This window comes from Cryptosporidium parvum, chromosome 5 (assembly GCF_000165345.1).
Source record: "Cryptosporidium parvum Iowa II chromosome 5, whole genome shotgun sequence".
Lineage (NCBI taxonomy): Eukaryota > Apicomplexa > Conoidasida > Eucoccidiorida > Cryptosporidiidae > Cryptosporidium > Cryptosporidium parvum.
The window spans coordinates 541,990-565,148 of NC_006984.1; the positions used below are offsets into that span (position 1 = coordinate 541,990).

Genomic DNA, 23,159 nt, shown 5'->3' on the forward strand with positions numbered 1-23,159 from the left:
TATAAATAGCACTAATACAATGCCAAAGCTTAAATGTTTCAAAAACTTGCCGAATTGACTTTTTATGTGTTATCTCTACTTGTTTGTTTAATCCACAAGATCCACTAATCCCCACTTAATCCAGGGAAGCCAGAAAATTGATTGAATGGCATTACGGCGTTGTACAATGTTTGCACGGAAGTAGCTTGTTACTGCACTTGTATCTCAAATATTTCTTGTAAATACTGGCAATAATCTCCTCTTTGTCCTTTTTGACTTTATTAAATAATACAAAGGAAGTTATCTTTCTACTCCTCTGCTCCTCCAATGACATAAACTCCTCTAGCAACCTCAGAGGAATCAAAATCACTGTCTTACCAGAAACTTTTGATCTCACATATGATCCATGTGGACATTTTGCCGAACCTAATGCAATATCTTTTGACCAATCCTGCACTCTATTAGTTGATTTATATAATCCATTTTCAATACTTGCAGCTTGAAAAGAATGTGAATCAGATGCATTATGAAGTTGAAGAAGCATCTGTTCACTTGTATTTCCATTTCTCTGAATATCTCTTTTAATATCAGTAAAAATTGATCTCCAGTTATAATCAAAATCTATTGTGGAGCTCTCGTTCTGACTAACTATCCCAAACTTATCATTAAGTTGGCTTTGTTTCCTTTGAAACATTTGCACAGGATTTTTATGCTTCAAGTCAAACTTTGCTATCAAGCTATTAAACATCCTAGTGCTGGTCAAGCAGACCTCGCTCTCATTAGTAATGTCAGTCCTCATAATCTCGTAAATAATTCTTGACTGCTTTAAAGAAATATTTAGAATTCCATATAAGCTTTCCACGCATTTTAAGCACATACTCTTGCTCAAATTCAAACATTCAACTTGAGTTTCAGAATCAAAATTAAAAGTATCTGCTTTCTTGGAATTTTCCTGTTTAACTGAGTCATTGGTTACGTACCCATCATCCAAAGAATAATACTCTCTAAGCAGAGAGTTTTCCTTGGAGATACATTCAACCAAAGCGCTAAGAAGTTCAGGAGGAAACAACTTCACCCGTCCCTCCCAGAACAAAAATGGGTCTAAAAATTTACTACCTTCTGCTTCCTCATGTTTTCCTTGCTTTCCTCCTTCAACTACAGAATGTTTGCAATATAAATTCTCATAGCTCCAAAATTTGATGAATTCACCAGAGTTATGACACAAAATCTTCTCTAAGTCATCTCCGTGAACATAGCACATCCACCAATCATTGGGTATTGCCAAAAACCCACCAAACAAATAATTCTTAACTAGCTCATTGTCATCATCCTTTGATGCCTCAAGTCTTTTAGTCCACTCTTCTCGCCATCTATCTATAGAAGGTCTTAATATAACATTCTTTAAAAATGTCACATTCTGCTTCCTCAAGTTCAAAACACTCAACTTCTTCAAAATTAAATTCTTTTCGCACTCTTTCACACCCAACTCCCCGCCTAATGACATTCCTGGCACCAAACCCATATTTGTGTCCACATCAGTGCATGCATTCGTAATACCGGTATTGCATGTGGGTTGTCGTGGCGCCCAATCTTTTCTTTTATAAATGAGCATATACCCAGTTCTAGTGACCATTCGATTGATATTAGAGTTATTGCAGAGGGAAAACTTGGGAGTCCATTCCTGAACTTCGCTATCATCAAAATGTACCCATTTCCATCTTTTTTTGGAATGGTTACATTGTTCAGTTGTGCTGGAGTCTAATTTAGAGTCAAGCTTTTGGGAAGGTAATTTCAGTTTGGAATTTTGGTTAGCTGGTGCTCCTCCTCCCTTAAGACCTTTTTCTTCAGAGTTTTGAAAGTTGATTAGAGGAAAACGAGTTTGAGTTTGTTGTCCTTTATCCAACAAGGATGAGTCATTTCCGGGTTGTCTGCCTACAAAATGTTGTTGTAATCTCATCTGTTCCTGATGTTTTTGGAGCTGGAGTTGGTTCTGAATTTGATTTTGGATTTGATTCTGCTGACCATTTCCTTGGTTTAATAGAGAGCCTAATATAAGGTTTTTGTTGGCTTCCAAGACTTGTTGGCCCTGAATGAACTGCAAGTATTGGATGTACTGGCTGAGCATTGCGTTGTTATTGCTACCATTGCAGCTACCAAAAATATTTGGTTCGTTCCCTAAATTCGGAGTGGTTGAGATGTTTGACGATCCTTGAGATTCTTGGATCTTCGATGGAGTTATTGTTGCAGTAGATCCCAGAGAGGACTTTACTAGGGTTGAATCATCAGAGGATTCATCTATAGATTTGGTTTTATGCCCTTCATTTGTTATCTCCCTACTAACCAAATGGTTAACTTCTTCAATATTTGTGAAGTTTCCATTCCCAGCCCCTGAACTTGGAATCAAATGTGATTGCAGATGTCCCTGTTTATTACAGTAAATCAAGTTATATAGATTCTGCAACTGTAATTGGTGTTGAACTAAAGGAGAACTTAGGCCAGAAAATCCATTTAAAGGAGACAACCCTACACCAAATTGTGGAATAGGATTCAAAACTCCAAGAGGAGCCAATGGCGTGAGAGAAATTGGAGATGCCTGATTCAAGGCCGTCATAGGAGTTTCCGGAGTAGCAACTGAATGTATTATGGGTGTCTCGCTTATGCTTCCGTTCTTTTCTACAGAGGAATGCTCAGCAACCCCCATATTAAAACCTGCTCCTCCTATCCCTGCATTTATCGTCCCTCCAAGCATGTAGTTTTTTTGTTGCTGTTGGAGTTGTAGAAGTTGTTGTTGCTGTTGTTGGAGTTGTTGCTGTTGTTGGAGTTGTTGCTGTTGTTGGAGTTGTTGCTGTTGTTGTTGTTGCTGTTGTTGTTGATGGCGTTGTTGTTGTTGCTGTTGTTGTTGTTGCTGTTGTTGTTGCTGGAGATGTTGCTGTTGTTGCTGTTGCTGTTGGAGTTGTTGTTGTTGTTGGAGTTGCCGTTGCTGTTCGAATTGTTGTTGTTGGAGTTGTTGTTGCTGCTGTTGTTGTTGCTGTTGTTGTTGCTGTTGTTGTTGCTGCTGTTGTTGTTGCTGTTGTTGTTGTTGTTGCTGTTGTTGCTGTTGGATAATAAGCTGAGCGATTCTGTACCTGTTAATCAAGTCTAAGGACGGAGAGGCAGAAAAAGCTTCACTTTCGGGCTTAGATCTCTTTGAATCCTCGCCTTGAGGCTTTACTGGCAAAGCCTCCAGTTTTTTAAGGCTATTTGGCTTCCTACCCCGCTTCTTTTTAACAACAGCCTCCTCCCCAAGATTCGGTGTTAAAAGAGTTTTTGGTTCCAAAACCTCTAATTTTGGTTCTGCAAGCTTAAGTGGGGCATCTCTATTACTAGCTTCAATATCGCTCAAATATTGAAAATCCTTCAAAGATGCGGTATAGTGGCCACTCATTGCTGACTGCCCCTGATGCTCTAATATACCAATAAACTCGTATTCGTAAAATTGTTCATCTTGAGGATCATTGTTTGCGCTTTCAGTTTTTGACTTGTGTTCTCCACTGCAGTACTCTTTAAGATTCAAAATGTGAGGGAAATCAACAGGAACAGAAACCTTCTTTCTAGCTCTAGAGATAGAATCATAGCAATATCTTTGAAGACAAACATGTAGATAAGGAGGAAGTCTGTCAATTAAGCATCTTTTTATAGCATCCGTTTTATGCTGGCACTTTTCGCACATATACTGATTCTCATCTGTCAGTAACTCCTGTTTAAAAAAGTTATCAAAAGCATGTTCCAACTTTAAAGTACTGTTCATAGAATATCCAGAAAAAACTTTCTTCTGATTTAATTCCTTCTCCCTTGATCTCTGTCTTATCTTTTCTTCTCCATCTTCTGCCGATCCTTGTACGTTCATAGAATCGCTTTCCTTTTTCCCAGTTTCAATACTATTAGCATCCTCAGAATCGCCCTTCTCCTCCATTCTATTAATTAAAAGCTGAAGTCTGAGTTCATAGAAATGATCCTCTATTGATGTCTTATTCTTGCAGGAAACACACTCTATTGTATAACTTAAAGTGCCTCTAAAGAGGTCCGGAATGAATTTGCTCGCATCTTTGTTCAAAGATTTACTCATATCCTTATTGGATAACTTCGAAAGTGATTCGAGTTTTGCCTCCAATAAGCTAAGCAACAGAACTGCAAATTCAGTAGCATCCTCCTGATTCTCCGTACTTATCCCCAGTGTCTTTACAAAGCCTATCGGATTGACCACAGAAATACGGCCAGTTTCCATTTGCCTAAATATTTTTTGAAGTTCTATTATCACATCAAACGAAGAATGAGGAGTAGAAGGTGGTGAAAATTTCTCACCTGTCTCTTCCTTTTCTGTGTCATTGCTCATATTTGAATCTATAATATTTGGTAATATCATAGAACTCAGAGAACTTTCTCCCTCCATCGACTTAGCCCCTCCAGATCTAGAAAGAGAACCAACAGAGCTTTGACTTCCACCCATATTCCTTAACCCCGCAATCTGGCTACAATTAATACGCAAAAAAGTTGACCTGAAATCCAAATTCATAAATAAATACTGTAAATACGACCCCATATAACAGGTTGCGCCCAAATTCTTTATCCCAGAATACACATACTTCTGAACTTTCTCACCCCCGCTCCCGTCCTGATTTGTAAAAATATTCCCGAAATGTTTTGTACTGCCTGACTGTGTCAAAAATCGCATCCCCTGGGAATCGAACCCATATGACGACTTATTCTCTCCCTCGAGTCCAAACCAATCTTTTAGAATATTCTTCCTCCAGATTCCTTTTGTACTTCTTGGAGCATTTTCGCTTATCATATAGCAGCCAAATGGGTTAAGTTGTACATTACAGTCTAGAAGCACCAGTTGAGGATTATATAGATTATAAATATATAAGCTTTGAAGTGAAACATCATCATGTATTTCTTCTTTATATCCTTCATCAAAAAAAGGATCCAAACCCTTTGAACTATTATCATAAGGCCTCTTTTGAGACTTATTTTCACCGCATTCTTGTCTCATAACTTCAATGTAGAAGCTCCCACACTTTGGAATTCTTCATATAATAACTTGAGTATAATTGGCCGAGCCACCACCCGGCCCAGGATGTTGGTTTCCTCAGTCTCCTATACAGCGTAAGTCTCCTATTCAGTGAAGACTAAGTGGCCAATTACTTGTGTTTTTCTAACTTTTTCATAAAAAAATCGCTTTCTTAGCTTTGTGAGATTATTTATTTTATTACCCTTTTAATTGTGTACATTTTTCATAAACTGCCTTTTGCCGCCTATTTTATTATTTTTAATTAAACTGGGTAATGACAGTAATCCAATACCGGCGTTACAAATTTTAATGATTTTTTTCATGCAATATAAATTTTAAATAGAATAAGAAAAGGCTGAAAATATTTTGGAAGAAAATTTTGACTTTTAGTATATTTTGAAATTGAAAAAAGGTAGAATTAAGTCAAAAATGTACGATATTAAGTCAAAGTGTAAAACTAAAAAAAAAAGATTATAAATCTAATATTACTTTTGAACTATTGTTTGTAAATAACAGGGCATAGCAAAAAATCTTAATTCATAATAGCGGTAGAAAGAAATAATTCAAACTTTTTGAACTCTATTAATATCTCTGTCCAGCTTTAACAATATATAATAACCCCGCATAATAATGAAATACTTTATAATGAGAATAAACGAATAATATAGGGGTTTAATTAACTTGGTGAAAATTAATCCTTAGGATTCGATGAACTAATCCAAATCTTAATACGTTTAGGTAAAGTAAATTCATTCAAATCATTATTTGAGGATCCAAATCTTTAAAGTATGGATGATTCATAGCATCTCTTGCGGAAATTCTCTTATTTGGATCAAAGCAAAGCATATTAGAGAGCAAATCAATTCCCTCTTGACAAAATCCAGGAATTATTGAACTCCAAGGCTTCTTTTCAAAGACCTGAAAAGTTCTCTGTTTCCATAAAGGCAATTCCTGAACTTGTGGCCATTCACGAGGATTCGGAGTTCCTAAAATTGAAAATATCTTCGGAAGCTGATCATCGTCTGTTACACCAGGGAAAAGAGGCTTTCCTGTAATCATCTCAGCAAAAATACAACCAATACTCCAAATATCAACAGAAGTCGAGTACTTTTTGCTGCCCATCAATACATCGGGAGCTCTATACCAAAGAGTTACAACCTCATGAGTATAACTTCTAACAGGTATCCCAAATGCCCTTGCAAGTCCAAAATCAGCCAGCTTAAGTGCCCCATCACTATTAATCAAGAGGTTTTGTGGTTTCAAATCCCTATGTAATATCCGATGTTGATGACAATGAGCAACTCCCCTCAAAAGCTGATATAAATATATTTTTATCTGACTATCCTGTAATCCTGTCTTGTTCTCATCCAGTACTTTTTTCAAGTCCTTTTCCATGAACTCAAAAACTAAAGTTAAACATCTCTCAGAGTGGATAACATCTATTAAGCTCACAATGTTGGGGTGGTGAAGCTCCTTTAATAGTGATATTTCACGAATTGCTGTGGAAGGAATTCCCTCATCTTCAGCGTCCAATCGAATTCTTTTCAACGCTACAATTCGGCCCTGACTATCCTTGGCTTTGTAAACCACCCCGTAAGTCCCCTCTCCAACCTTTTCCAGTTTCTGATACTTTTCCATTAAATACAGAAATCCACAAATATACCTCCTTTTAGAACGTTTATTGGGATTATCAGCCCCTTTATATTACCAAAATTCTCTTAATGTCAAATTACCTCATTTTATTACCGCCTTTTTCCGCTGCCTTTCTTCCCTGCCCCTAACCCTCACCTGTGCAAAACTCTACCTCAAAGTTTGGCGCCAATATGCTAACATACCCTTTTGACATAAACTGTGTAGGTAGGAAAATTATATGGAATTAAGTGAGAGTTTAAGTAGCTTTAATTTACCTTTAAAGTTTAAATCTTCATATTTCCCAATCTAATATTATGACTGATATCCTTGGAGTTCCCCTCTGTTCTTTTAGAGATGATCTCTGGCTCGGAAGATTTACTTTGACTCCAGAGAATGCTTTGGAATATTTTTATCTGTCCCCATTTCACGACCCAAATAGTCTAAATATTCAAAGAAAACTTGGGAAGCACACTGAGTAAGTTTCTTGTAAGAATAATACACCATTTTTCTGGCCTGTATTATTCATTACTACGATCTTTATGTATTCTTGCAAAAAAATTTGAATTCATCCTATTCCATATTTTTAGTGCTTCCGAAGGATTTGAATATAGAATAACTTATATTAACGAAGAAGGTCTTGGAAATGTTCCGCAACCTCCTGGATCTACTTGGAACACTCCTAACCAATTCGGAATTTTCATAATCCAAAAGTTTTTCATTGAGTTCCAACGTGAAATCCCTCTCAATATCTACTATATATTATCAGGTACAATTTATGAAGCTCCAACTCTTAGTAATGTCTTCCTTCACAGAACAGCAGAAGCCTTTCTTAGTATGGAAAAAATATTTGATACATTGAGTGAAATGTCAAGATTCAGTCTTTATGAAGGATATACCTGGGACAATCTTGAAGTAACCTCAAAAATTAACTCTGATATAGAAAATGCTGATTCAAAAAATACCAATAGTGGTGAGGAAGAAAGCTTGGGTACGTTTCTTCTTTTTCTATTTTGCGTTTTTGTTAAACTAAATTACTTTAATTAATTAACTCAATTAAATAAATTCTTAATCTTTAGTTGAAATAACATATTCATCCAGCAAAAACTCTAAGATAGATAATATTCTCATGTCCACCAAAAAGGAGCTCTTCGAAAAGATTACAAACTTCGAAAAGTCAAAGAGTTGAATCATCCTCCATTAAGCTTTCATCAAAAATATATATATACTCTAATTATTAATTCACTGTAAATGCTTCTTTATTTGTTACCTTTCTGTGTTAATTCAGCTTTGACAATTAACTCCTATTAAAAAAACAAATACAAAAAAACATTCCATTCACTAGAAATTAACCAATCGCACTGCTTCAATATAAATAACTTGATCTCAATTCTTGAGACTTATTTATTCGAATTCGTCTTTTAATATCTTCTTTTTTTAGTTTCTTTTTTTTAATTTGACAGATCCCATGCCTAATACTTTTATTCACTAATATGTTGGCGCCCAAATGTGAGGTCCGGATTCCTTATTTCATGAAAGAAAGTTTGAGAAAGTTGGCAAAAAATAACGAAATAGACTTAAAGCATATTCAGTCATAATCTGGGAATAATTATGTTATATGAAACTTTTAAAACACTGAATTGAATGTTTTTTTTCCTGAGAATCTTTAAACTGCCCTTACTTGGTAATTAAAGAGTAGTTACCCAAAATAAATACATTAAACTCTGAAAGTTTTACAATACATAAATATCGAAATTAAATAATTAAAGAAAATGGGTCTCAAATTTTCCACAGTTTCGTTGGCATTTGCTGCATCACTGTTTACAGTGCAAGCTGTAATAATGTACCTTTGGATGTATCAAGATACTTTCTTATTTTTAATGTTTTTAATAGGAGACATACCATTACTAATGAACTTTTTGCTCAGAAGACACGAGTCAAATAGTGCTATTTCTGGAGGTCTTCAATGGTTTTGGTATAGTTTGATATTAACCCTTAAAATGGTTTTTTTAGTTTGGCACAAATCATTTGATACCCATGCAAATACAACGCTTATAGATAGATTACCATATACACTGTTTCCCTCTTCAATCATCCCAACAATATTATTCATTACGCCAGCAATTTATATTCTCCTGTCTTTCAGAGCTGCTCCACAATTATATGGCTCACCTATTTATGTGCTTTCAACAGAAAGTTTATTACACTCAGATTTGGTTACGCATGTCCTCTTAGACTTAATTGATATACTTGTTCAAATGCAACATGAGCAGTACCCAGCAAGTCTATTAATACATTCAACTTGGATTTATATGTACTCAGGTATTGTTTTAACTTTGGTATTGTTTTTCCATGGTCTATCATTTCCAACAAGTGGAGGAGAACCAACTATTTCTCAAAGGCAGGGCGGGGATGTTTATATAGTAAGAAAGCACGCAGCTTTGGTTGGTATATTTCTTGTTGACATTCCTCTATTGATCCTTAGAACATATATTTGGCTTCATTTTCCAGTATTTCCAGGGTTTAATCCATGGATTATGAAGAACATATTGTTCATCCCATTACAAATTGTAAGGTTAAACCAATGCAGGCTTGCTGAGAAGGAAAGATCTCATAAATCCCAAAGAGAAAGCTTCTTCTCAAGCATTGTAAGTAAAGATGAAGCAAGAAGTGGCTCGATTATTAAAAGAACTATTCTTCCATATAATTGTCAACAGCCTCAGGTGACACATAGTAAGCGTTCTGAAACCAGAAATAATACAATGGAGCTTCCTTTGATTCAAAATAAAGATGATTTTAGCGATCATTTAAATTTGAGCTCAGATAACATTAGCTCGAGCTTAAATAATAATTCATCCCAATTTAAAAATAATTTCCCATCAAAAAATGAAGGTTCTAGTATGCAAAATATTGGTAGCAATAATTTTTCAACTGGAAATATACAGAAATCCTTTAATATGAGTATTAGACAAAGAATCCCAAATAACGACGAAATTGGCTACCAAGAAAATGCTTCAGGACAATTTTCTCAAAATTTTTCAAATAGGAATGACCATTCGAGCAAAGAAGTTGATTCTACAATTAAAAGAAACTTTGACCACATAATTAAAGATATTAATTCAACTAGAAAAATTCCAGCTCGAAGTTTTTCTCTTGGGACGATTTTAAAGCAGATCATTTTCATGTTCCAAAGAAGTGGCCAATCTTCATATTTATCTTCAATTCTCGATAACACCTTGAATGTAACTCAATTCCAAAATATCAGGCTTTCTCTTGCACTTATAATCCCTCTAATTTCCCAAATTGCACTTTCTGTGGTATGTAGAACACCAGAACAAGGTGGAATGGAAGTTCAATGTAATTTGAACTGGTTTTTCCCAAATTTAACTGAAGAAGGTGGATTTTATAAAATGAAGTGCAATGCAACTTATATTTCATTTATGTGTATTAACTTTGTCTCATACAACCTATTGTGGTTTGGAATGACAAAATACTTTGAAGTCTTTTGTGGGGCAATTTACCAACTTGTAATCTTTAGCTCCTATTTCTTTGTAGTTCACAGCATAAGAAATGCAAAGTTTGTTGATCCTTTTCTTTCTGGGGTCAATATGGATATTGGGAATATTTTGGTTTTACTTTGCGTTTGCCCCGCAGTCCTTACCCTACTATTCAATTATTTCCCTCTATCTAGTGCCTTTCTCGGAAGAAAACATCTCAGACTTGCAACTCCATTTTCAAAAAAACAGTGGATTGTAAACAAAATTCCTGTTAACACTGAGCAAAAGAACCAAGAAATCGAAATTAACAAGATTCCAAACGAAAGTAAAAGTTCCAGAGATGATGAAGTCGGCTATCTTAATATTGGATCTTGTTTGCTTCTTTTAAATTGCAGATTTGGAATTGCCCCAGTAAGCATGAACGAGCTTCTAATTGGTCCTGATACAATCAAAGGAATCAGACTTATTGACCTTCTATTGTCTACTTTCTATAGAGACGTTTTATTCATTTTCGTTACCAGAGGCATTTTACTTACACTTTGTTTTACATGGGCATCTCTTGGAGTATTTGTTTCGCACATAACTTTCATGATTTTCTATGGAATTACTTCCCATACTATCAGGCTTCTTGCACTCAGAAGATTTGAACTCAAAATCTTATTTCAGAAGATTCTTAGAGATATTGTTAAAGAAGATACCATCATCCCAAATTTCTCCAACCAGTCTTCAATTATTCTTTCCAACTTCAACCAATTATATAGAAATGAAGAATGGAAAAATTCTAGTCTTCAACAGTCATTCTTTAAAGACAAACAAGCTTCTATTCAACACAATGAACTCTTGCAAATTATTAACCAAATCTCCCTCCCCTACATTTCTCACAACAATATAGTCAAGAAATACTCTTCTTCAGGATTTTTCTCTTCTCCTGGGAATATTTTACTTCCATATACTATTGGAACTATTCCTCTATAGTATTCTCCCATATCTCTTATATGCTCATTATATTGCAGCATTAATTGATTTTATACTTATATATTTTTTTTAGTATTCAAACATTTATTCACTCTCTTTTTTTAATATTTAATTCGTATTATTATCAATCAATAATATTTTTTATTCAAACTCTACTCTTAAAATTCTATCCTTTACTATTTATTCCGCTTCCACATGCAAAAATTCTCAATTCCTGTCATTGCATGCAAATTTTATGCAAACCATTTCTTAATACCGGTTTATTATTAACATTTAGGCGCCAAGACCCAGACACGTCATTATGAAGTTAAATAAAGTTTTTTTTAATATAAAAACTGAAAGGTTAAGTGTTGGGTTCTCCTTGCGGGAACCCGATTCTAAAATTGGCTTTAAAAACAGAGAAGATTAGCAAACCCCTGCGTAAGGCTGGTTTCATTCGCCGAAAGGTATAACCAATTTTTTTTTTCCTTTATTTTTTTTATTACAAAAGATAAACTAGGCTCATATGTTAAGTGATATATTCTTCTATGTATACCGGAATCTATTTTCAGGTTCTGAATTCAATCAATGAACTATTATTTCTAATCCAAAAAACCATAAAAACTTAGATAAATGCTAGAATTTTATCCTTTCTAGATCATACATGAAATACTAAGCTATGATTCTATAGCAAAGCTCGTTATATATCCTTTATAGCTATTAAATTTTAACCTTTTCCTAATTTATATTTGTCTCTGCTAGACGTGACATGAAATATGTCAATTTAACAATAATTAATTGATCTGAAACTTCCAACATTTTATAAAATGGAAAATGATACGAAAATATGTGGAGTTCAGCCATTAAGCTCACTAAAGCCTATTAACTCTGTTTTGGCAATTAAACTTCGAAATATTGATCTTATTTTAGCAGGATTTGGAAATGAGCTGAGAATATACTCCCAAAACTTTGAAACAATCTACGATCAATTAGTTTACCACGATTCTCATAATATTTATGGGATAAAATATGGTGAGTTAGATGATTTAGTTGCTATATATGGTCTTAACAAAGTTGTTTGGTGTCGTATACATATTCAGGAATCACAACAAGATATCTCCGACTCAAAATGTCAGAAAATTCATTCTATCAAAGTTGGAGAATTGAACGAGTATGATCTTTTCCTTGAATCTTGTAATTATCTTAAAGGAAAATGGCTAATTGGAAGTTCTACTGGCAAAATAAGGCTTTGTCAATTTGAACAACAAACCCAAGATTATATCATTCCTAAGATTCAAAATCTTATCATCCCTCAATCTCCAACTCTATATTGCATGAAATTTCATATACTTACTGATTCTGAAGAAGTCATGATTGTATCAGGATCTGCTTTCTCTACTGTCAATGTTTCAATATTAACCATTAATAAAGAAAGTATTATTCAGGAACAAATCCTTAAAGCTCATAATGGAGTTGTATATGATCTCAAGATTATAGGAGATGGATCTGGTATTCTATCTTCATCTGATGATAGAAAGATTATTCTTTGGATGAAAGAAGAAAATTGTCTAGAACTTTCTAAAAATACTCAAAAGTTCCGATTCTATCCTAAATATATACTAATTGGGCATGAGGCTATTATATGGTCCATAGATACTTTATGGGAAAAAGAACTAATAGCATCTATTTCTGAAGATGGAGATCTATTTATTTGGAATCTAAAAGAAGTTAAATCAAAATCTTATGTCAATATAAATGGTAATGATATACAATGTATTAATGGTCCTAATTCAAAAGTATCAAAAGCTCATCAAGGAAGAGGAGGAAGAGTTATTCATTCTATGTCTCAATTATTAGAAAATAATAAAAATTATTGGTCTTTTATTACTGGAGGAGAAGGAGGAGATTTAAAAGTCTGGAAATTTTTTATAGGATATGAACAAACTAATATTGAAGATGACAAATTTGAGTTAACTTGTGAAGATGATTATTTTGCATTTTCAGAATCGAAAATCTCTCCAGATATAAATAACCAGCCGGAAACTAATGATTCAAATTCTATTTGGTATCAAGGAGCTCATTTGATAGATCAATCTAAACTTATTGGAGTTACCAGACAAGGAATTCTAAGCATTGGGATGAAATGTTCTCAAGGTTCATCACATGAGTGGGAAAGTATTAAAATTCATGATTTAGGAGATTTGGTGTATTCAATGTCTTCTTTAGATAACGGACATTTAGTTCTTGGATCTTCCAGAGGGAAAATTATACATGGACTAGTAAATTTAATTAAAAATGAAATGGAAGTTAAAAATGAGCTTTTCTTGCCAAATTGGACAGAAAATATTACTTTTGTCCAGTATTTTACTATTATAGAGAATGAACTTTATCTTGCATTTTCTTCATGTTCTAAAGGATTTGTTGGAGCTTCAGTATTCCACAAAATTGATCACAATTCAGAAGATGAATCCACTAATCCATGGATTACGTCAATAGTACCAATAAAAGGAACCCCAAAATATGGAGAATTAAAATGTTTGGATATTTTTAAATATAATAATAATACTCAAGGTAAAATAGTATGTGGAACAGTAAGTGGAAACATATTTATATTGAATTTCAAAGTTTTAAAAAAAGAGGTTAGTCAAGATAGACTGGGGATTAGCTCGATTTCTGATGGATTAGATACTATTATAGAAATTTGGTTATCTAATGTATTAAGTGCTTCTCATAAGGGGAATGTCTCAAGTCTTAACTGGATTAATGATTCGAACAATAATTTGGTATTTCTATCAACAGGTCAAGATGGCAAGATTAATCAGTATTCAGTGAAAGATGAAGCTACATTAGAATGGTCACATAGATGGAATTCCCAGTGTGAATATATAGTTAGATGTTTTAAGTTGAATAACAGTAATTGGTTAATAATAGGAGCAGTAAAACATGAGTTATTCTTTTACTTAGCGAAGGAAAATGTTACATCTACTCCAATATTATTATTAACACATAAATTTGGAGGAATTAAACGTTCATTCCAAATTAATATAAGAAATTATAATGATAAGGATCTTTTGGAAGTGATTTGGTGTCAGAAACCATCAATTAGGATTGATCAATTGAATATTAGAAAGATTTTAGAAAGTCAAAACTTTTCAAATAATTTCCTTAATCCATTATTAATGACAAAGTGTTTAAACGTGAATCCTCCTTCAAGGCTAATTCATTCTTCAGCTTGGATGAATAATAATATAGTAATTTTTGGAGGGGAGGACCATATTGTAAGATTTTATGATGTATCAAACCCCTCAAAAATGTGTTTAATACATTCAATTAGGCTTTTAGATCCTATTAGAAGGCTTAAAGTGGTAAATATAAGAGAAAATGTTGAAATTTTAATGATAACAGGTGGGAGACAAATGTTTCATATGTTTGAGATTAGAAAAGAAAGGAGTGAGAGTGATATTGTGATAAAGACAATTTTTTCGAATAATAATGACAAGAAACAGAATAATTGTAGATTTATCTCACTAGATTATGTAATTGAACCAATTTCAATGGGTGAAAATTATAAGTTGATTGTAATTGTAGGTTCGAGTAAAGGAGAAATATTGATATTTTCTTTCCAATTATTAGATTTGGGAGAAAAGTTGGAATTTAATTTGAAGAAAATTGTTACTTTTGGTTTACCTTTTGTACCTTTTTCAATAAGAGCGGAAAATGATTCAGGAGAGATTTTGGTGCTTGTGGGGCTTTCAAATGGGAGCATTAAGGTACTCAAGAGTAGAAATTTAGGAATATCTATAAATGATTTTAACATAGATTTAGAACTCAAGTTTGAGATAAAAACTCACAATTCTGGAGTAAATTCTGTAATACTATTGGATACGGACAAGAAAGATTTCAGATTAATTGCGTCTTCTGGACATGACCAAAAGATTTCAATTTCAAGAATAATTACAGACAAGAAAAAAGAAGATAGTATTATAGTGGAAACATTATTTTCAGTTTCGAATGCTCATTTTTCTTCTATCAGAGACCTTTGTTATGATCCAATAAAAAGAATTCTATATTCGATTTCATGGGACCAAATACTTAATTCTAATAGATTCGATGAACTAATGCTAAATTTTGTGGAAACAAGAAAGTTTCCAATTTCTATTTGGGATCCAAGTAAGTTTTAACGAATAAATTATTCACAACGATCACTAATTACATTTACATTTTAGGCTGTATTTCTATTTCTAATAGTAATGATAAAATATTAATTTCAGGAGGCTCAGGATCCTGCCAGCTATTTAATCTTGTTTAAGTAACTAATATTAGTATTAATAACAGAAAAAAATAGACTTTCCACATTAATCGAGCTTAGCATAAAAAAAATTTCAATAACATACTTCCTTAAGTAGTTTTAGCTTGTATATTAAATCCTTATTATTTTAGAACTTATATTCATGAAACCAAAAAAAAATTTCTTATTTAATTTATTATTGTGTACAAGTAAAAGAAGATTAATATATACTTTTTTTACTTTATTACACGTAATCCGACAGTAAAATAATATGGCTTCTATACCGGTAGTTACATGCAAAATGAGGAGTTTGCCGCCACAAAGAAGCCCGCCAACATTGCCCACAATGTCTGTGTCGAGAGGTTGTTTGAAATAAATACAACTTGAGTTTAGAGCAAGAAATTTGGCTTAAGTAAGGAAAGGAGAAAATTTTTCAAAAGGAGTATTGAATAGGGTAAGTTTAGGTGTATTTAGATGGGTGTTTGTTGATGAAGGCGGAGTTTTGCCAGATTGGGTGTAATAATGGAAGAAATGCAGTGTGGATTAAGCAGAGATCAGGCCAAGAGCCGCATATTTGTGCTTGGTTAGATGTTGGCTTGGATGAAAGATTCTATGATGGAGGGACTACACACAGGCACACACAGGTTGTATTTATGTATTATTATTTCATTACGATGAGTGGGTTGTGGCGATAATTTGTAATATGAAATGCTTAATGAGATATGGGTGTGGTGTGGGGGTACGTATGAGCCGAGGAAATGTATTTTTTTTTCTTTTCTGAATGAAACAAATTGAAGTTTGTGACTTAATACTTCTGTTCAGGATTCTCAGATAACTTTGAAGAAAGAATTACAACAGTTAAACAAATTCAATCTTTTCTTTCTCCATCTAGTTTATTGGCTTTATACTACAAAAAGAAATTCGGCAATATTACGTATTCAGTGGATTATTCTATTTGTCTGGGCTAGACACTAAGCCTCATCAACATTCATCCTTGTATAAACTCGTTAACTGTAATTAATAGCTTATTTATTATAGGGATTGTTCAAAGAATACAAATATGCAGATTTTTGTTAAGACTTTGACAGGAAAGACTATCACTTTGGAAGTTGAACCTTCAGATACAATTGAGAATGTTAAGGCAAAGATTCAAGATAAGGAAGGAATCCCACCTGATCAACAACGTTTGATCTTTGCAGGAAAACAATTAGAGGATGGTAGAACTCTCTCTGATTACAACATTCAAAAAGAGTCCACTTTACACTTAGTCCTGAGACTTAGAGGTGGTATGCAGATTTTCGTTAAGACTTTGACAGGAAAGACTATCACTTTGGAAGTTGAGCCTTCAGATACAATTGAGAATGTTAAGGCAAAGATTCAAGATAAGGAGGGAATCCCACCTGATCAACAACGTTTAATCTTTGCAGGAAAACAATTAGAGGATGGTAGAACTCTCTCTGACTACAACATTCAAAAAGAGTCTACTTTACATTTAGTATTGAGACTCAGAGGTGGTATGCAGATTTTCGTTAAGACTTTGACAGGAAAGACTATCACTTTGGAAGTTGAGCCTTCAGATACAATTGAGAATGTTAAGGCAAAGATTCAAGATAAGGAAGGAATCCCACCTGATCAACAACGTTTGATCTTTGCAGGAAAACAATTAGAGGATGGTAGAACTCTCTCTGATTACAACATTCAAAAAGAGTCCACTTTACACTTAGTCCTGAGACTTAGAGGCGGAATGTAAGAACAATGTCTATTAGGTTGTAGCAAAGAGAAGAGTTGTTTACTAATGAATCAAGCTATAGAGTTTTTAACAATACTGGGAAGTGAGGAATAAAGTAAAGGAAGATCAATTTAGGGAGGAGATTTGTTGATGAATATTTTTCAATTGAAAAGGGAGTTTTGGAGGAACATAGGATAGTAAAATACATAATTTACTATCTTTAAGTGATTCCCTTTTTTTCTTTTGAATATAAAGCACTATGTTACTTTTTTGGTTCTCTTTGGAATGCCGACCTTTTCAAATCTTCGGAAATTGGTTGGGATGGCAAGAGTTACATTGATTGACTATCAGGAATTAGTGTATATCCTTCAACAAAAGATATCTCTATTAGTGATTATGCGCCATTTGCTGGTCTTGATGCCTTTTCATAGTTCTTAACCCTTCCAATGGTAATGACAGGATGCGGATATTTTATATTGGGCTATCAACTCTCAGGGATGACGACCCTTGCTGACCTAATAATGAGTGTGTTGTTTTAACTTTATTGGGAGGAATAAAGTATTTTGTTAGATATTATAGGACTTTATCATATCTAATAGATTGTATAACTGTAATTTTATTTTTTTTTCTTTTGAAATTTTGTCAGGTTATTCTAGAATTGCATGCATTTTACCGGCATGTAAGCATTCAACAATTTCCTTGAAAGAAAAGCCATGAAGGAATTGGCGGGAAAATTCGAATGAAGTAAGTTTTTTAAGACTTGGGAATATAAATGGGGAGGATAAGGAAATTATCTGATGAAGTTATATCCCGAATTGCAGCTGGTGAGGTAGTTGTGAGCCCATCTCATGCACTGAAGGAGCTATTGGAAAATAGCTTGGATGCAGGTTCAAGGAATATTATATTACAATTAAGAAAAGGAGGAATTCAAAGTTTGCAGATATCAGATGACGGCTCTGGGATAGATAAGAATGACTTTCCAATGTTGTGTGAGAGGTTTGCTACTAGTAAATTAACAACAATGAAGGATATTCAATCTTTGAAAACTTTTGGATTTAGAGGGGAAGCATTATCAAGTATAAGTTTTGTATCTCAATTAAGTATAACGTCTAAGACAGAAATGTCAGATTGTGCATACAGAGCATCATTTTCAGATGGGAAGATGATTTCAGAATTGGAAGAGGTAGCTTCGGCAAAAAGAGGAACAATTGTCCAGATTAATGATCTATTTTATAACATGCCATCAAGGCAAAGAGCAATGGGTTCAGCTTCAGACGAATATGCTAGATGTTTGGACTTAGTTCAGAAGTATTGTATAGAGTTTCCTGAAGTATCTTTTAATGTGAGAAAATTTGGTCAAAATACGAATGATTTGAGGACAAATGGTGGAGTAAAAACGAGAAAGAATGTAATAGGTTTGCTATATGGCTCAAATGTGGTTAAAGAATTAATACAGTTTACAGTTTCAAGGGATTCAGAGAGACCAAGAGATTTAAATAAAGAAAAAAGTAATGAATTAAGTTTAAAAATTCCTGATTTTTCAGCAGAGCTGTATATTTCGGGATTGGGATATAATCCAAAGCAAAACACCCTGATTATATTTATTAATGGAAGGTTAGTAAAGAATAATGCAATCAAACAGGCAATAGAGACAGCTTATCAGTATACAAAGTCAAATTATTGGGCATTTGTATCAGTAAGAATACCTTCCGAAACAATAGATCCTAATATTCATCCAACAAAGAATTTGGTTTATATTAGCCACGAAACTTTAATTTCAGATGCAATACAAAGGAAAGTAATGTGTTCTCTTCAGGCTTCTAATTATTCAAGAAACATGGTCTTGGAAAGGAAACCAAGACTTGAACTTAAGGATTATTCTAGTTCTGGTGAGACAAAATCAAACTATATGGACTCCACAAAAAATGTAACAAGAGTCAGAACTGATTCAAAACAGCTAGTTTTGCAAGAGTATTCATCTAATAGTATATCGAAACATTCAAATATTTCTCTAATTACTATAGAAAGTAAACAAGATAATTCCAATGGTATTGCTAAGAATGTTCAATGTTCTTCAATTAAACCCAATGGAGGCGAAGAAAACTCAAAAGAAGAGGTGAAATTAAGTGAGAAAGATCACCAAAAACTTCAAAATGGAGATAATGAAGTACTAGAACATAGTTTTAACTTAAATAAAAGCTCTGAAGACCAAACAAATGAGAATTTTCGAACCAAATTGTATCACCCGTCAACCTCAGAGAATTCACTAAAAAATAAACAAATCTTTAGATTATTTGATATATCCAACTACGCTATGGATGCTCATGTACTAAGTTGGTCTCTGACTAATGATTCAATCCCATTAATCAAGGAAATGAAGAACTTTCAAACGAAAGTGAAACAAAAGTTTCTAACAGAAATTGAGATTATGAATGATAATACTGAAGCCTCCAAAATGGAGTACTTAAAAAGTCTAACAAAGAATATTATTAATGGGATTTATATTGGACAAATAAAATCTTCTTGGTCTATTATACAAGCAAAAAACCAAATTTTACTGATTAATATTGAACAAATGTCCAAAATAGCCTTAAAACAATCACTTATTTGTAGACTTGGATATATCCCACTATTGAAATTGAACCCTCCAGTAAGCCTAGGAGAACTCTCACTATTTGGAACTGAAAGTGTTAAAAATTACAAATTAAATGAGAACGACCAGATTCAGCTCAAAGATTTTATTAATAGTCAAGCTTATTTGTATTTTGATATTCTAAAAGTGCTTGGGATAGATTTCGATTCTTCAAACAACTCTTTCTCAACACTTCCCCTATTTTTTGGGAATTTTGTTCCAAATATAGATTTTTTACCGGAATTATTTGAACACGTCATCTTTGCATGCTGGAATTTCCACATTGCGCATGCATGCAAACAAAAATTATTAAATACCGGTAGTGCACAAATTTTAAATCCACATTTTAATGAGGAAAACAACTGTTTATCAGATAAAATAAGTGAAGATTATATTATAAAATTATATGAGCTATTTATTGAATTGATTGAAATATTGGTGGATTATTACCTATTTGGTATTGAAGATAATGAACTACTTTTTCAAGCTATAAGAAATAATAACAACTTGATCCTTGTTGAGGATCAGATTTCTCAGAACATTATTGAGCTCTCAAGTCTAGAGAAGTTATACCGAGTCTTTGAGAGATGTTAGAGATTCGACAAAATTTAAATTTGGAAGCTAGGTAGTTTATTGACCTATAACAAATAACAAAGCTAAAATATGCTATTTATATTAATCAAAGCTTAGATTTAGACTAAGGCAAATATTAAATTCTTATTCCATATTAACTTCACTTTGGAATCTGGATTGTACTAAGATTACTATTATTTTTACTTGACAAGTACGAAAATGATGGATCTAAAAGCATGATATTCTGGTTGATATTATTAATTAGTGCCGGATGATATTGGTTACTTGGTTGGTTGTTAAAGTATAATGGTACATTATAATATGGCATATTTGCTAAATTAAAGTATGAATCTGGGTTTAACATTATCTTTGGTATTTCTGGCAAGAGTACTTGGGATAATGTAGGGGATGATGATGATGCGGTAGAAGACCATGATTGATTAAGATTTGTGCTTTTACTCTGACTCTGATGATTAAATTGTATTATTTGATGTATTAATGAAGTATCAAAACCTACATTCTCTACTTTACTTTGAGATGTAGTAGCCTTTTTCAAGTCATCGTTGCTCTCCTGTAGAAAATCATTACTATTATCAAGAGCCACGACATTCTTCTCAGCACTTACTACTTCTTGTTTCTCAAAGATTTCTGTTGCTGCTGTTGCAAGCAAATATAGGTAAGAAGAAGAGGGTAGATGGTAGTCCTTATGGCTACTTTTCATATCTAAGTCTGAAAAGTTATTTTCAAATTTGAATACAAAATTTGGTGAAACCTCTGGAGATACTGGGGAAGATGATGAGTCAATATTATTATAATGGCCTTTCAATGAGGAGTATTTGACACTAGAAATGGATGGAGGCGAATGATTTGCAGCATTATTGTTACTTGCTGTAACATTTCTTTCTATCAAATTTTCACTATATAGTTCATTCTTAAGCGAAGCAAGTCTTTTATTACTTGTTACTGATGGCGAGTTTTGCTCATTAATCGAAGATCCATTATAGCTTAAGCTCTTTCTACCTCTCTTATTTATAAGTTTCATCTTCCATGGGTCGCTAAAGTCAAAAGGTAGTTTATTATTATTATTAATAAATTTGAATGCATCTCTTGCCATATTCCATGCATTCTCTTCCCCGTATTTGTTAAAGGAGTAGGACTTTTGGTGCCTCCCATTTTCCCCTGAAACACTGGAATTCTTTATTCTGTAGACTAACCGTACCTCATTCTTATTTACCGGTTTATATATTTGAATTGCTCGAGCTTCCATAAACACACATTACAAAACTAAATCTCTCCTTTTAATTCTAATTCTTTAAATATATTCATCAATATTTGCCTACTTTTTGTTTTCCTCTTGATGATTTTTTGCTAACTTAATTTTTTCTTTTTCAGAATGGTTAAAAGATCTTCTCACTTTGTTCTTTTTTACTTTTTAAATACTACCTGTCTAAGTATATTCAAAGTGGTAGAAGTTTTAAATTCTTTATAGCCTCGTGGTGCAAAGAAAATAGAATGTGTGCATGCGTGCACAGTTCAGTCAGGCGGCTATTAAAGTCAGAATGGGACAGCAACAAATATTTGTTGAAAAATTTGTATACTAATTTTGCTGTCTATGGCAAGCTTTATAATTTTTTTAAAAGATCCCCTTTGACTCCGTTTAAAGCTTACAGGAAAATATTATTTACTTATTTTTTTTATTGAAAAATATTTGATTTCCACTCCTTTCTCGTATTTTTTTCTCTTTCACCCATCTTACTCCCTAATTTTAGAAGTATTTTAGGAAATTAAATTACGCTTTCCTCACTGTCTCCAAAATTATACTAATTTTACATTAATATTAATTATGTGTGCATGCATTTGCACACATTTTAGGAATAATTATAATATAAAGTAAAAACGTGGAAACTGAAATAAATCTAAATTGCAAATATTTACTCTTAAAATGTATTACTGGAAACTAATTAAACACCCAATAAACATTTTTTGTTTTTTTAAAATATATATTTTATTTAATTTTATTAACATGCAAATTAATTTTATATGATATAAAAAACGTGGATAACATAATAACAATCAATAGAGCCTTTGAGAAATGGTGGAAGAGGAATTCAATAACATTTGCATTGCTCTGCTGAACCTTCTTCTCAATACACCTATTGACCTCTAGAATTCTTTCCTTATTACATAATTTCTGATTCAGTTCTATTCCAATAAGTTTGGAATCTTTGTTGTCTTCTGAAAAACAACTCTTTATTGTTTTCCTGCAAAAATCCAAAAGGCTTTCATCCTGCGCGGCAGAACTGCATGCCTGCACTCTGGCGGGCTCCCCGCACTCCCCAAAAATTGTGCAGAGCTTCTCTGCACAATAGAATTCCCCGCTTTGGAGAGATGGGTGAGACTTTCCCATGTGTTGGTCATAGGTTTTTTCATCTTGAAATATTTCCCCACAAAATCCGCATTGTCTTTCTCCCGTTGGGTAAACTATATTGATTTTTTCTTCATAGTTGAATATGTGGTGTTCTTGGTTGAAAGCACATTCAGGCAGTAAATGCTTTGAGATATCTTTTTTATCTTTTAGAAGTTTCCTTATTGCATGACTTACTCTTCTGGAGACTTGCCTTGAACAGTTGATATCACAGTATATTTGGGATATCTTTGTTAGAAAAAATAAAATAAGCGCCAAATGGAATGTTTTAGTATGAGCCATTCTTTCCAATTTTTATTACTGCTATTGCCTGCTTTTTGAAGTATTTAAACGTAATTTGACTAGTTTGGACTGACTAGCTATGCTTTGAATATTATTTATATATGCTCGTAATTAAATCGTT

General features: G+C 33.1%; 9 protein-coding genes across 9 annotated transcripts; 5 read left to right on the forward strand and 4 right to left on the reverse strand.

Moving 5' to 3' along the window:
* Positions 1-151: 151 nt before the first annotated feature.
* On the reverse strand, positions 152-5,011 carry cgd5_2500 (ubiquitin C-terminal hydrolase of the cysteine proteinase fold; the record flags this gene model as incomplete). The annotated part of the gene is made up of 1 exon (XM_626187.1): positions 152-5,011. The coding sequence occupies one exon, from the start codon at positions 5,009-5,011 to the stop codon at positions 152-154; it is 4,860 nt and encodes a 1,619-aa protein (XP_626187.1).
* Positions 5,012-5,782: 771 nt separating this feature from the next.
* On the reverse strand, positions 5,783-6,670 carry cgd5_2510 (Cdc2-like CDK2/CDC28 like protein kinase; the record flags this gene model as incomplete). The annotated part of the gene is made up of 1 exon (XM_626188.1): positions 5,783-6,670. A coding segment is annotated over one exon (888 nt), but the record flags the coding sequence as incomplete, so codon positions are not given.
* Positions 6,671-7,105: 435 nt separating this feature from the next.
* cgd5_2520 (conserved hypothetical protein) lies at positions 7,106-7,705 on the forward strand (the record flags this gene model as incomplete). The annotated part of the gene is made up of 1 exon (XM_626189.1): positions 7,106-7,705. A coding segment is annotated over one exon (600 nt), but the record flags the coding sequence as incomplete, so codon positions are not given.
* A 725-nt stretch (positions 7,706-8,430) lies between these two features.
* On the forward strand, positions 8,431-11,130 carry cgd5_2530 (protein with 12 transmembrane domains, possible apicomplexan-specific protein; the record flags this gene model as incomplete). The annotated part of the gene is made up of 1 exon (XM_626190.1): positions 8,431-11,130. The coding sequence occupies one exon, from the start codon at positions 8,431-8,433 to the stop codon at positions 11,128-11,130; it is 2,700 nt and encodes an 899-aa protein (XP_626190.1).
* An 806-nt stretch (positions 11,131-11,936) lies between these two features.
* On the forward strand, positions 11,937-15,290 carry cgd5_2540 (WD repeat protein; the record flags this gene model as incomplete). The annotated part of the gene is made up of 1 exon (XM_626191.1): positions 11,937-15,290. The coding sequence occupies one exon, from the start codon at positions 11,937-11,939 to the stop codon at positions 15,288-15,290; it is 3,354 nt and encodes a 1,117-aa protein (XP_626191.1).
* Positions 15,291-16,421: 1,131 nt separating this feature from the next.
* Positions 16,422-17,147, forward strand: cgd5_2550 (polyubiquitin with 3 Ub domains; the record flags this gene model as incomplete). The annotated part of the gene is made up of 1 exon (XM_626192.1): positions 16,422-17,147. A coding segment is annotated over one exon (726 nt), but the record flags the coding sequence as incomplete, so codon positions are not given.
* Positions 17,148-17,898: 751 nt separating this feature from the next.
* cgd5_2560 (MutL family ATpase) lies at positions 17,899-20,352 on the forward strand (the record flags this gene model as incomplete). Its single annotated transcript, XM_626193.1, has 1 exon — positions 17,899-20,352. The coding sequence occupies one exon, from the start codon at positions 17,899-17,901 to the stop codon at positions 20,350-20,352; it is 2,454 nt and encodes an 817-aa protein (XP_626193.1).
* Positions 20,353-20,491: 139 nt separating this feature from the next.
* On the reverse strand, positions 20,492-21,598 carry cgd5_2570 (hypothetical protein; the record flags this gene model as incomplete). Its single annotated transcript, XM_626194.1, has 1 exon — positions 20,492-21,598. One exon carries the CDS (start codon positions 21,596-21,598, stop codon positions 20,492-20,494), a length of 1,107 nt encoding a protein of 368 aa, XP_626194.1.
* Positions 21,599-22,336: 738 nt separating this feature from the next.
* On the reverse strand, positions 22,337-23,038 carry cgd5_2580 (hypothetical protein with signal peptide, possible transmembrane domain near C-terminus and predicted SMART Znf_C2H2 domain; the record flags this gene model as incomplete). Its single annotated transcript, XM_626195.1, has 1 exon — positions 22,337-23,038. One exon carries the CDS (start codon positions 23,036-23,038, stop codon positions 22,337-22,339), a length of 702 nt encoding a protein of 233 aa, XP_626195.1.
* Between the last annotated feature and the right edge of the window lie 121 nt (positions 23,039-23,159).